General features: G+C 46.1%; 1 protein-coding gene across 1 annotated transcript in view; it reads right to left on the reverse strand.

Annotated features, from left to right (window-relative positions):
• NPC1L1 (NPC1 like intracellular cholesterol transporter 1) overlaps positions 1–15,170 on the reverse strand; it is a 79,283-nt gene that overhangs the window by 52,836 nt on the left and 11,277 nt on the right. Inside the window, exon 3 of the mRNA XM_068274763.1 lies at positions 3,747–3,961. Coding sequence (XP_068130864.1) covers positions 3,747–3,961 — 215 coding nt within the window. The remainder of the gene's footprint in view (positions 1–3,746; positions 3,962–15,170) is intronic.

Here is a 15,170-nt window from a genome sequence, read left to right on the forward strand (position 1 = left end):
CATCTAAAATCGCAGTCACTGAGGCCAGCGTTTTGCAATTTTCTTTCCCCTCCCGGCGCTCACCTGCACGTTACGATTATTTGTAAAGCACTTTTCTAAGCACTTTTGCAGAGCAATTCTGTTGTTTCACATCCTGACATCAGTCAGGAAGTGAACTCTTTCACCCGGAAATATGAATAAATACAATTTATTTTTTCATGAAAGCACCAACGCAATCACCAAAGAAAGTGATTTTGTGAGTGTTTTGCACTTTTCCTATACCTTCCAGCAAAATCGCTCTAAAAATGGTACAGGCAGCACTTTGGTCTGCGAAAAGCTGACAAAATGCGCAGATATGAACAGTCCCATAAGGAACCATTGCACAAACGCTTTTACGGCAATTTTGAAAATGGCCGGCGCTGAAAAAATAGCGAAAACGCCCTAGGTGTGAACAAGCCCTTAGTGTTCTCCTAGGGAAAATTTTCACACCTTGTCAATATGACCAGCAAGCAGGAAAATACTGAAAATAATTTGGTTAGTAATTTTTCACTATTTCAGTTCTAAAAAGTTACTTTAAATAGGAGATAAAGAATTAAAGAATTATCTCCTAGGAAAAAACTTAGGAGAAAAAGTGATATGAATACGGGCCAGTGATATCACCTGCAGCATAATAGTACAGGAAATCTCGCAGCACAGGGTTACACTGCGCATGCGGGGCAACGTAAATTTTAGGGCAGCACGATTGGACACAGTTCCTGGCCCTCCCGCAAACCAATGAGCTGCCCCCCCTTCATGATCACAGTAGTACAAAAGACTTCTGCTAAATGTTGGAGCACAGTGCTACAGTAAAGAGAAGAGAACCTGTGGCTCTGCTGGAAGCCAGTAGTGTATGATGTGGAGGTGCTTTACCGGGCCCTCTTAGCGCCCGGCCCCCCACAATGATGCAGACTCTACATACATGGCTGCTTCAACTGCCTGCACTGCATTATCATCACTTTTTAAACTGCAATGGGGATGATACACAGTTAGGGCTGGTTCAGACGGGCGTTTTTGTGGCGTTTAACGCAGCGTTTCAGACGCAACGTTTTTTGGGATCTGCTGCCATCCCATGCAAGTGAATGGAAGCGTTTAGAGCTGGCTTTTGCAGGCTTTTGTGAAAGCCTGGCGGTAGATCCCACTGTTGCGTCTAGTCTCAAAAGCAACATGCTGCTATCAGAGGCGTTAAACGCCAGGAAACAATAGCAGAGACCAGAACTGCTAGCCTTGAACGCTTCCCAAAAGCCTTCAAAAGCTAGCCTTCAAAAGCTATGACAAGAGGTAGGAGGCGCCCTTGGGGTACTTATAAAAAATAGTTAGTATACCACTGTGTTAGAGGAACCCCTATAGGGGCATATATCTAATAAAACAAAAAGCTAAAGGTATGGACAGATCCTACCTTATGAAGTGTTCACTCAGGGTATCGTAAAAAGAATACTTTAATATGGCACTTTTAAATTGACAACGCGTTTCGCGGTAACCACCGCTTCATCAGGTCGAGTAACGTGCCACAAAGGGTGAAGTCCCCGGTCTCAGGCGCCTAAGATGTCAATTTAAAATTGCCATATTAAAGTATTCTTTTTACGATACCCTGAGTGAACACTTCATAAGGTAGGATCTGTCCATACCTTTTGTTTTTTGTTTTATTAGATATATGCCCCTATAGGGGTTCCTCTAACACAGTGGTATACTAACTATTTTATAAGTACCCCAAGGGCGCCTCCTACCTCTTGTCATTGTTTTATTCCCTCCAGCTTGAGGGTCAACACCCAGGCGGGTGTTTCTTTCCTAAGGAGTTGCAACCAATAAAGCGAAACCACAAGGCCGAGTGGGGACGGTACTTCCCCCACATGCGAGTTTACTTGGTTGCGTTGTGCAACCCGGCTTTGTGAGTATATCTGAATACTTTTATATACTTACCTTTTTTATCTGTGATAATACACCAGATCGGGCTCCTGGTGTCCTCCCGCTCCTTTTTCTCTTTCTCCAGCATCCAGCCTTTAAAAGCTAGCTTTTAAATGCTGGCGTTTAAACGCTGGCGTTTGGACGCAATGCCAAGCGAAAAGCTCAGCAGATGCCCGTGTGAACCAGCTCTTAAGTAAAAATAGCCCCCATGATCCCCAGGATCGCATAGGAGTCCTATGGGGTCCCGGCTCGCACCTCTAGGCGTCCTACGTGGGCCCGCTTCTCTTCCCTCCCACCTTGCAGGGTAAGCACAGGGAGAAAAGTCTATTTTTCCGCTCCAACGTTGCATCACATCTCCTCTTTTACCCAGCAGCCGCAAGCTCTGTGCTTGCATATCACTGCCTCCCGATGCATGTGACGTGATCGGGAGGTGAGTTTACAGCATAAACTGAGTGGCTGCTGGGAGGAAGAAGACACCTGATGAAGTGCTGGACCAGGTAAATCCACACTGCTGCCTACCCTTACTCTGTGTATGTGACTGGCCACACACGGTGGAGGGGGGGAGGAGGGGTGTTACACAGGAACACCGGAAGAGCCACCACACAGGAATACAGGAAGAGCCACCAGGAACACAGGAAGAGCCACCACACAGGAACACAGGAAGAGCCACCAGGGACACAGGAAGAGCCACCACACAGGAACACAGGAAGAGCCACCAGGAACACAGGAAGAGCCACCACACAGGAACACAGGAAGAGCCACCACACAGGAACAGCCACCACACAGGAACACAGGAAGAGCCACCAGGAACACAGGAAGAGCCACCACACAGGAAGAGCCACCACACAAGAAGAGCCACCAGGAACACAGGAAGAGCCACCAGGAACACAGGATGAGCCACCACACAGGAACACAGGAAGGGCCACCACACAGGAACACAGGAAGAGCCACCAGGAACACAGGAAGGGCCACCACAAAGGAACACAGGAAGAGCCACCACACAGGAAGAGCCACCAGGAACACAGGAAGGCCCACCACACAGGAACACAGGATGAGCCACCAGGAACACAGGAAAAGCCACCACAAAGGAACACAGGAAGGGCCACCACACAGGAACACGGGAAGAGCCATCACACAGGAACACAGGAACAGCCACCAGGAACACAGGAAGGGCCACCACACAGGAACACAGGAAAGGGCCACCACACAGGAACACGGGAAGAGCCATCACACAGGAACACAGGAAGAGCACCAGGAACACAGGAAGGGCCACCACATAGGAACACAGGAAGGGCCACCACACAGGAACACAGGAAGGGCCACCACACAGAAACACAAGAAGAGCAACCACACAGGAACACAGGAAGAGCCACCACACAGGAACACAGGAAGGGCCACCACACAGGAACACAGGAAGGGCCACCACACAGGAACACAGGAAGAGCAACCACACAGGAAGGGCCGCCACACAGGAACACAGGAAGAGCCAGCAGGAACACAGGAAGAGCCACCACACAGGAACACAGGAAGGGCCACCACACAGGAAGGGCAACCACACAGGAAGGGCCACCACACAGGAAGGGCCACCACATAGGAAGAGCCACCACACAGGAACACAGGGAGGGCCACCACACAGCAAAAGAAGTGAACATTGGTGGGCCCCATCAAGGGTTTGTAGGTCAGCCCCATGATTTGTAGTTACGCCACTGGAGGCAGCCATGGCATGAAAATTGATCAACTAAAGGGAGGTTATTAAAGATAAAGATTATTTTTCCCCAATTTGGCCTGCATATGTATTTTGTGAATTTGTTGGTTCCGTTACTTACTTGACACAGTACAGGAAATGGTCCCTCCATCCGACTTTTCCTGTTTCCCCAGACACTGTCTGTGTCACCTCCATGTTGAAGCGGGCCTTGTCATTCTGGAAGTACTGCATTAGGCTGTTCACACAGCAGTCTGTTTGGGAAGGGTTGGTAGGATTCAGTGGGGCATAGCAGATATCCTTTATGGTCACATTCTTTTGATGCTTCTCTGACCACACCTACAAGAAAGAAAAACACAATCAGCTCAAAAACTAGTGGAATCATTTCTCCAGACTGGCCCTTGCCAACCGCCACAGTCCCTGACTGAAAAATATATATTAAAAGCTTTAAAAAAAACCAGAGCGTGCCATTCTCAACCAGCCCTCTCAATCAGCCACGCCCATCTTTGCTTTATAGAAGAACTGAGAAACCCAAATTAAAGCTACTCTTGAAATACAAGTGTTTGTGAGGATGGTGGTAAAATAATAATGATCTAAAATCAGATTCTTAACTAAGAGTACTCTGCAAATAGTCACTGTCCCTCCCATCTGTTCCAAAAACAGCTTGTTCACAAAGCTGAGGGCTATAACAGCTTGTTTTTTGTTTTTTTGTTTGTTTTAAAACCAAACAGTAACTCCTAAAGATGAACATGCAAATCTCCATTAGTGGATGGAGTGCATTTAAATTCAGCCAATCACAACCACTGGCTTCTGATTAAGCAAATGCAAGCTAATTGATTGGCAGCTACTAGCTCCAATTGGCTGGATTTCTTTTTCCTGAGTCAGTGGGGGTTTTGCTCATCACTAGATACTATTTAAGGGTACATTGGAGAAGGCACTTATTTATTTTAGTGTACTCCTAAAACTGCCATATAGCCTAGTCCAGGCACATGTTTCATAATGGAATTTCACTGACTTTTTTTGTCTCAGAACTTACTGTGCCCAGAAAAAAAGTAATGCTCAATGCTTAAATTTTATTTATAGGGTTCCAATCTCAAGTTAGAAGTGCACAGATAATTACAGTTTATCAATAGCAATTAGCTCACACATTTCAAATGATCACCCTAAAGGGCCAAACTATGAAGGGGTAATCAGGCTGTTCATTTATTAGTGTAATAGTAAAGGGCTCTGCCCCTGACTAGGGATGGCCCAGCCTATGAGAACTAATGGAGAAGCATGTGATCAGGCTGATCAGCTGACAGATTTGTAAGCCTCTGATTTGCTGTGATGACTTCCTGGTTTAACACATGATCATGGCCAGCAAATCAGAGCCTTACAAATCTATCAGCTGATCACATGCTTCTCCATGAGTTCTCCTAGGCTGGGTCATCCCTACGCTCTGACATCGCTCTTCCTGTTCAGTAAGCCAGCCTCTATTCAATAAGGAGTCCTTGGGCGAAACTTCCTAACACTGCAGGGTGGCCTCTCATTGATCATCCCTAGTGGCTGCAGCCCTAAAGCGCTTTGACTTTGACAGGAGAAAAGCGCTATACAAATGTTAGGATTATCATTATATAATTATTTATTGGCTAACTTGAAAGGAAAAAAGCAAGCCTTCAAACCTTGTTAGTCAACAGGAATAGTCGGAAGAAGGCTTTTCACCTGACTCTATTCCTGTTGACTAACAATATTAGAACATTCAGAAGCATTTATTACAACAGGACATCGGAAGGGCTCTTGCACCATCTTCACAATCCTTGCAAGATCCTTTTTAATGTCCTGTTGTATTTAATGCATCTGAATGACAATTATTTTTGCAAAAATATCTACAGTATGTACCCCCTTCTGATGTTCAAATATATATAATCTGTGTGTTCTAACATTGTCAGTCAATGGGAATAGAGTCTGAAGGAGGCTTATTAGCCTAAAGCTTACTCTCGGATTTATGATAAGTGTCTTACCGTGGAAATCCATATATGCTACTGAATAGCAGCATAGCGTATGCTGACTGCCTTGTCTCCAGGGCCGGATTTAGGGCAAGGCCGCCTAGGCCATGGCCTAGGGAACCACAGAAGCAAGGGCACCAAAGCAGCAGGCTAAACTGGTGCAAGCTTGCAAATGCTGCAATACAGGGCGATCAGGCGCGCGCCTGACCGCGGTACTCTGCTGCCAATGGCCTGTGCATCGGCCACCTTGCTCTATGTACACGTTTGCATTGTGGCCCGCCGCTATGGACTTGGGCAGCATTGGAAACGGAAAGGAAGAGGAAGCTTCTGCACTGAAGACGAGTGGAGAAATGAGTGACACTGATGGCTGCTGCGGTGTGAAGGCGAGCTGGCTACCTATACTGAAGGGGGGTGGGAAAAGGAGGGATTAAGGGAGTCATCTGGCCACCTATATTGGAGGGAAGGGGGGAGGGATCATCTTGCTACCTATACCAAAGGGGGGCGGCTAGTGACAGTGGCCTTGGGCAGTAAAGAGTACAAATCCAGCCCTGCTTGTCCCCATTACACACACTATGATGCCAATAGGGTTCATAGCGTGCAATGACAGTAATTAAAGCATGCTTGCTTTTACAGCGCTCGTAACAGCTGATAACTCTCACTGTTACTCAGAGCTACAATTAGTGAATCAAACCCCATTGACACTTAAAATGACATATTGCAGAATATCCATGCAGTAACCGCAGCACTGTGTTCCTTTATTGCTAAAATCTGTGGATTCTGGAATCCAGCTGATAAATATTGCATCCTTGGATTTACCAAAAGAAGTTGTGCTATAAATGAGAAAAAAAAATCAATAAATATCTACAGTTTCCTGTAATAGCAGAAAGTATTTGCGATAAATCAGGTTGGAGTGAGCTCCGAGATTCAACCTGATTTATCACAAATTCTTTTCTGTTTTGAGAAAGCAAACTTTTGTTTTCCATAGCATTATAGTAAGGGGGCTTTTTGAACCATTGTAGCCCCTTAGGGCTGGTTCACAAGGACGTTTTGTTGGCATTAAACGCAGCATTTTAAAAGTAACGTTTTTAGTGATCTACTGCCTTCCCATGCAAGTGAATGGGAGCGTTTAGTTGATCCCAGCGTCTCGTCTCATCTCAAAAGCAACATGCAGCTTCAAGAAGGCGTTTGAAAGCCAGTGAAAGCCAATGAAAGCCCATAAAAGCCTAGCCTTTACATATACTTCCTGTAAAAGCCACCAAAAGCCCAGAAAATGCAACGCTCTCTTGAAAGCCATTAAAAGCCTTCAAAAGCCATTAACCACTTGCCGACCGCCTACTTCATATTGGCGGCGGCAAAGTGGCAGCCCCAGGACCACGTAACACAGATTGGCGTCAGGTCCTGGGGCACTCTCTGGCCGGGGATCGCGCGCTGGGATGCGCGCGCATCCACCGGCAATAGGCTCCGCCCACCCGCGACGTCAACCCGCCGGCCAATCGGAAGCGCCGGCGGGTTGTTAACCCGACGATCCCCGGATAGAAAGCGTATAATACGCTTTGTAATGTTTACAAAGTGTATTATACAGGCTGCCTCCTGCCCTGGTGGTCCCAGTGTCCGAGGGACCACCAGGGCAGGCTGCAGCCACCCTAGTCTGCACCCAAACACACTGATCTGCCCCCCCCTGCCCCCTGATCGCCCACAGTACCCCTCAGACCCCCCCCTGCCGACCCCCCAGACCACCATTTGCACACAATCACCCCTCTAATCACCCATCAATCACTCCCTGTCACTATCTGTCAACGCTATTTTTTTTTTTAGTCCCTAAACTGCCCCCTGCTCCCTTCTGATCACCCCCCACCCCTCAGATTCTCCCCAGACCCCCCCAGACCCTCCCCCCCCTGTGTACTGTATGCATCTATCCCCCCTGATCACCTGTCAATCACCCGCCAATCACCCGCCAATCACCCGTCAATCACCCGTCAATCACCCCCTGTCACTGCCACCCATCAATCAGCCCCTAACCTGCCCCTTGCGGGCAATCTGATCACCCACCCACACCAATAGATCGCCCGCAGATCCGACATCAGATCACCTCCCAAATCCATCGTTTACATCTATTCTCTCCTCTAAACACCCACTAATTACCCATCAATCACCCATCAATCACCCCCTATCACCACCTGTCACTGTTACCCATCAGATTAGACCCTTGCGGGCACCCAATCGCCCGCCCACACGCTCAGATTGCCCTCAACCCCCCCCTTATCGATTCGCCAGTGCATTATTTACATCCGTTCTTCCCTGTAATAACCCACTGATCACCTGTCAATCACCCCCTGTCACTGCCACCCATCAATCACCCCCTGTCACTGCCACCCATCAATCAGCCCCTAACCTGCCCCTTGCGGGCAATCTGATCACCCACCCACACCAATAGATCGCCCGCAGATCCGACATCAGATCACCTCCCAAATCCATCGTTTACATCTATTCTCTCCTCTAAACACCCACTAATTACCCATCAATCACCCATCAATCACCCCCTATCACCACCTGTCACTGTTACCCATCAGATTAGACCCTTGCGGGCACCCAATCGCCCGCCCACACGCTCAGATTGCCCTCAACCCCCCCCTTATCGATTCGCCAGTGCATTATTTACATCCGTTCTTCCCTGTAATAACCCACTGATCACCTGTCAATCACCCCCTGTCACTGCCACCCATCAATCACCCCCTGTCACTGCCACCCATCAATCAGCCCCTAACCTGCCCCTTGCGGGCAATCTGATCACCCACCCACACCAATAGATCGCCCGCAGATCCGACATCAGATCACCTCCCAAATCCATCGTTTACATCTATTCTCTCCTCTAAACACCCACTAATTACCTATCAATCACCCATCAATCACCCCCTATCACCACCTGTCACTGTTACCCATCAGATTAGACCCTTGCGGGCACCCAATCGCCCGCCCACACGCTCAGATTGCCCTCAAACCCCCCCTTATCGATTCGCCAGTGCATTATTTACATCCGTTCTTCCCTGTAATAACCCACTGATCACCTGTCAATCACCCCCTGTCACTGCCACCCATCAATCACCCCCTGTCACTGCCACCCATCAATCAGCCCCTAACCTGCCCCTTGCGGGCAATCTGATCACCCACCCACACCAATAGATCGCCCGCAGATCCGACATCAGATCACCTCCCAAGCGCAGTGTTTACATCTATTCTCTCCTCTAAACACCCACTAATTACCCATCAATCACCCCCTATCACCACCTGTCACTGTTACCCATCAGATTAGACCCTAATCTGCCCCTTGCGGGCACCCAATCACCCGCCCACACGCTCAGATTGCCCTCAGACCCCCCCTTATCAATTCGCCAGTGCAATATTTACATCTGTTATTCCCTGTAATAACCCACTGATCACCTGTCAATCACCCATCAATCACCCCCTGTCACTGCCACCCATCAATCACCCCCTGTCACTGCCACCCATCAATCAGCCCCTAACCTGTCCCTTGCGGGCAATCTGATCATCCACCCACACTAATAGATCGCCCGCAGATCCGACATCAGATCACCTCCCAAGTGCAGTGTTTACATCTCTTCTCTCCTCTAAACACCCACTAATTACCCATCAATCACCCCCTATCATCACCTGTCACTGTTACCCATCAGATTAGACCCTAATCTGCCCCTTGCGGGCACCCAATCACCCGCCCACACCTCAGAACGCCCTCAGACCCCAGCCCTGATCACCTCGCTAGTGCATTGCTTGCATCTATTTCCCCCCTCTAATCACACCTTGAGACACCCATAAATCACCTGTCACCCCCTAGCACACCTACCCATCAGATCAGGCCCTAATTTGCCCCGTGTGGGCTCCTGATCACTCGGCCAAACCCTCAGATCCCCCTCAGACCCCCTTCCGATCACCTCCCCAGTGCATTGATTGCATCTATTTTCCCCTCTAACCGCCCCCTGAGACACCCATCAATCACCTCCTGTCACCCCCCTAGCACTCCTATCCATCAGATCAGGCCCAATACATCCTGTCATCTAAGAGGCCACCCTGCTTATGACCGTTTCCACAAAATTTGCCCCCTCATAGACCACCTGTCATCAAAATTTGCAGATGCTTATACCCCTGAACAGTCATTTTGAGAAATTTGGTTTCCAGACTACTCACAGTTTTGGGCCCGTAAAATGCCAGGGCAGTATAGGAACCCCACAAGTGACCCCATTTTAGAAAGAAGACACCCCAAGGTATTCTGTTAGGTGTATGATGAGTTCATAGAAGATTTTATTTTTTGTCAAAAGTTAGCGGAAATTGGATTTTTATTGTTTTTTTCACAAAGTGTCATTTTTCACTAACTTGTGACAAAAAATAAAATCTTCTATGAACTCACCATACCCCTAACGGAATACCTTGGGGTGTCGTCTTTCTAAAATGGGGTCACTTGTGGGGTTCCTATACTGCCCTGGCATTTTAGGGGCCCTAAACCGTGGGGAGTAGTCTAGAAAACAAATGCCTCAAAATGACCTGTGAATAGGACTTTGGGCCCCTTAGCGTACCTAGGCTGCAAAAAAGTGTCACACATGTAGTATCGCCATACTCAGGAGAAGTAGTATAATGTGTTTTGTGGTGTATTTTTACACATACCCATGCTGGGTGGGAGAAATCTCTCTGTAAATGGACAATTGTGTGTAAAAAAAAAAACAGAAATGTGTCATTTACAGAGATATTTCTCCCACCCAGCATGGTTATATGTAAAAATACACCACAAAACACATTATACTACTTCTTCTGAGTACGGCGATACCACATGTGTGACACTTTTTTGCAGCCTAACTGTGCTAAGGGGCCCAAAGTCCAATGAGTACCTTTAGGATTTCACAGGTCATTTTGAGACATTTGGGTTCAAGACTACTCCTCACGGTTTAGGGCCCCTAAAATGCCAGGGCAGTATTGGAACCCCACAAATGACCCCATTCTAGAAAGAAGACACCCCAAGGTATTCCGTTAGGAGTATGGTGAGTTCATAGAAGATTTTATTTTTTGTCACAAGTTAGCGGAAATTGATATGTATTGTTTTTTTTTTTTACAAAGTGTCATTTTCCGCTAACTTGTGCCAAAAAAAAAATCTTCTATGAACTCACCATACCCCTAACGGAATACCTTGGGGTGTCTTCTTTCTAAAATGGGGTCACTTGTGGGGTTCCTATACTGCCCTAGCATTTTAGGGGCCCTAAACCGTGAGGAGTAGTCTAGAATCCAAATGCCTCAAAATGACCTGTGAATAGGACGTTAGGCCCCTTAGCGCACCTAGGTTGCAAAAAAGTGTCACACATGTGGTATCGCCGTACTCAGAAGAAGTAGTGTAATGTGTTTTGAGGTGTATTTTTATACATACCCATGCTGGGTGGGAGAAATCTCTCTGTAAATGGACAATTGTGTGTAAAAAAAATCAAATAATTGTCATTTACAGAGATATTTCTCCCACCTAGCATCTGTATGTGTAAAAATACACCCCAAAACACATTATACTACTTCTCCTGAGTACGGCGGTACCACATGTGTGGCACTTTTTTGCACCCTAAGTGCGCTAAGGGGCCCAAAGTCCAATAAGTACCTTTAGGATTTCACAGGTCATTTTGCGACATTTGGTTTCAAGACTACTCCTCACGGTTTAGGGCCCCTAAAATGCCAGGGCAGTATAGGAACCCCACAAATGACCCCATTTTAGAAAGAAGACACCCCAAGGTATTTCGTTAGGAGTATGGTGAGTTCATAGAAGATTTTATTTTTGTCACAAGTTAGCGGAAAATGACACTTTGTGAAAAAAAACAATTAAAATCAATTTCCGCTAACTTGTGACAAAAAAAAAAAATCTTCTATGAACTCACCATCCTCCTAATGGAATACCTTGGGGTGTCTTCTTTCTAAAATGGGGTAATTTGTGGGATTCCTATACTGTCCTGGCATTTTAGGGGCCCTAAACCGTGAGGAGCAGTCTTGAAACGAAATTTCTCAAAATGACCTGTGAAATCCTAAAGGTACTCATTGGACTTTGGGCCCCTTAGCGCAGTTAGGGTGCAAAAAAGTGCCACACATGTGGTATCGCCGTACTCAGGAGAAGTAGTATAATGTGTTTTGGGGTGTATTTTTCCACATACCCATGCTGAGTGGGAGAAATATCTCTATAAATTGACAATTGTGTGTAAAAAAAATAAAACAATTGTCATTTACGGAGATATTTCTCCCACCCAGCATTGGTATGTGTAAAAATACACCCCAAAACACATTATACTACTTCACCTGAGTACGGCAATACCACATGTGTGGCACTTTTTTGCAGCCTAACTGCGCTAAGGGGCCCAAAGTCCAATGAGCATCTTTAGGCTTTACAGGGGTGCTTACAATTAGGCACCCCCCAAAATGCCAGGACAGTGAACACACCCCACAAATGACCCCATTTTGGAAAGTAGACACTTCAAGGTATTCAGAGAGTAGCATAGTGAGTCCGTGGCAGATTTCATTTTTTTTTGTCGCAAGTTAGAAGAAATGGAAACTTTTTTTTTTTTTTTTTTTTGTTACAAAGTGTCATTTTCCGCTAACTTGTGACAAAAAATAAAATCTTCTATGAACTCACCATGCCTCTCACTGAATACTTTGGGATGTCTTCTTTCCAAAATGGGGTCATTTGGGGGGGGGGATTTGTACTATCCTGGAATTTTAGCCCCTCATGAAACCTGACAGGTGCGCAGAAAAGTCAGAGATGCTTGAAAATGGGAAAATTCACTTTTGGCACCATAGTTTGTAAACGCTATAACTTTTACCCAATCCAATAAATATACACTGAATGGGTTTTTTTTTATCAAAGACATGTAGCAGAATAACTTTCGCGCTCAAATGTATAGGAAATTTTACTTTATTTGAAAAATGTCAGCACAGAAAGTTAAAAAAGTCATTTTTTTGACAAAATTCATGTCTTTTTTGATGAATATAATAAAAAGTAAAACTCGCAGCAGCAATCAAATAGCACCGAAAGAAAGCTGTATTAGTGACAAGAAAAGGAGGTAAAATTCATTTAGGTGGTAGGTTGTATGACTGAGCAATAAACCGTGAAAGCTGCAGTGGTCCGAATGGAAAAAAAGGCTCTGGTCCTTAAGGGGTTTTATGACTGCAGTCCTTAAGTGGTTAAAGAGAACCCGAGGTGTGTTTAAAGAATGTTATCTGCATACAGAGGCTGGATCTGCCTATACAGCCCAGCCTCTGTTGCTATCCCAAACCCCACTAAGGTCCCCCTGCACTCTGCAATCCCTCATAAATCCCAGCCGTGTTGTGAGGCTGTGTTTACATCTGCAGTGTCAGTCTCAGCTGCTCCCCCGCCTCCTGCATAGCTCCGGTCCCTGCCCCCGTCCCTTCCCTCCAATCAGCAGGGAGGGAAGGGATGCAGGCGGGGACTGGAGTTCTGCAGGAGGTGGGGAGAGCAGCAGACTGACACTATAGAGATAAACACAGCCAGCTCTGACAAGCTGTTTGTCAGCAGCGTGGCTGTGATTTATGAGGGATTGCAGAGTGCAGGGGGACCTTAGGGGGGTTTGGGATAGCAACAGAGGCTGGGCTGTATAGGCAGATCCATCCTCTGTATGCAGATAATATTCTTCAAACCCACCTCGGGTTCTCTTTAAAAGCTAAGCTGTTAAATGCTGGCATTCGTGAAAAAAGCACAAAAAACACAGCATTTGAACGAAACGCTAAGCAGAAGCTCAGCAGAAGCCCATGTGAACCAGCACACTCGAATTAATTCTGGTTCACCATGAGCTTGCTGATTAGTCTGTATCTCTGTAATAGCAGCAGCCACTTGACTTCTTTCTTCCTTTCTGCTAGTTCAGACTTCCAGACAATCTTCAGCCCACTCCAGGGCCCAGGTAGTCTGGGCCACGCCCACTGTACCCTCTCCTGCAGGGCAGAAGGTGGTGCCATGTCATTACCCTTAAATGCAGAGAGGACTGATCATTCTGAAGGTCAGAATCAGATTACTGTTACAGTGACATTTAGTTGTTTTTTTTTTCAAATTACAACTCCACTAATTTCAGGGAATGCTAAGAATCCCTTCAACTATTAACTGAGTTCTGGGATTTCGGGAATTGAGCTTTCAATATTATTATTACTTTTAAACTTACCCTCTGGGAATCTTCAGGCAACTTATTATTTCAGACCATGGTATAATTTCTTCCCATACACCTACAGATGCCTTGAAGAAGGAGTAAACGCTGCCATTTCCAAAACACACACTGTACTTGTAATTGTAATTTGATCTCCCCCTGTGTCACCTGACTGCCTATGGCAGATAAGAAGATAAGCCCATTTGAAAGCACAGGCTGTACACAATATGTCTGCTTCCATAATTCAGGAAGTAGAAACTGTGCTGATTTATTTTAGGATTTATATCAGCTGTAACAAAGAAATGTTTTTTTGTTTAAAGGTTATTGTGCTGTTGTGTATCTTTTAGAGCAGAGAGGAGTTCTGTGTTCAGGTCCCCTTTAACCGAGATGTAAAACAAAAAGTTTCACTACCCTGGGGCTTCCATCAGTTCCCTGCAGACATCTTGTGCCCTCGCTGTCAGTCACCAATCATCACCCACTGCGGCTCAGTTTAGATTTCGGTGCGCCTGTGCGGCCCTGGCTGTGTCCAACACGGTCGTTCACGCTCCCACCGCCGTGGCCGTCCTGTGCAGGAGTGTGTACTCCGCATAAGTACGTACGTACCTAATACGCCCATGAGCAGGGCGGTCACGGCAGCGGGAACGCAATCAAGTATGCTGGCCCGGCACCTGGCAAGTACCCGAAAACGAAACTGATTCGCAGCGGGGGATAGGATGATCGGTCAGTGACGGCGAGGGCACAGGACGTCTGCAGGGGGCTGGTGGAAGCCCCAGGTAAGTGAAACTTTTTTTTTTTTTTACATCTCGGTTAAGGTTCACTTTAAACTGTACCCAAGATGAAATGTGACATGATGAGATAAACATGTAAGTACAGCACAAAACATATTAATAACCAGGCTTTTTTACTTGTTGTATTTTGCTGCCTGGAAGAGTTAATTTCTAGGCATGGAAGTGACAGCTTCTGTCTTGCCAGTCCCTTATCAAGAATATAATAAACATCACTGATAAGCAGATTACAGCCATAAAAGTTGTCCTGGCAGAATACAACTTCTGAGGGCAGGGAGAGATAAAATACATCAACTATTGACCTTTTTTTTTTTTTAACTCTGGGACACTTAATAGGCTGCAACTGATTAAAGACCATAAAATATTCAACCTACTTTGTAAATGTTTAAATATAAAAGAAAACCCTGGGATACCTAAAAAAAAGTCATTTTTAGTAGTAGGAGTATAACCACAATTGTTTATCTCATTCATTTATTTTCCACGATGGTTCACTTTAAATAAAATTTTCTATCAATTGTAAACTGAAAACTATGTGTTTCATTTATTACTACTTGGAGACATAACTCACAATGTGAGTGACCTGCTAAAGGAGATG

This window comes from Hyperolius riggenbachi, chromosome 3 (genome assembly GCF_040937935.1).
Source record: "Hyperolius riggenbachi isolate aHypRig1 chromosome 3, aHypRig1.pri, whole genome shotgun sequence".
Lineage (NCBI taxonomy): Eukaryota > Metazoa > Chordata > Amphibia > Anura > Hyperoliidae > Hyperolius > Hyperolius riggenbachi.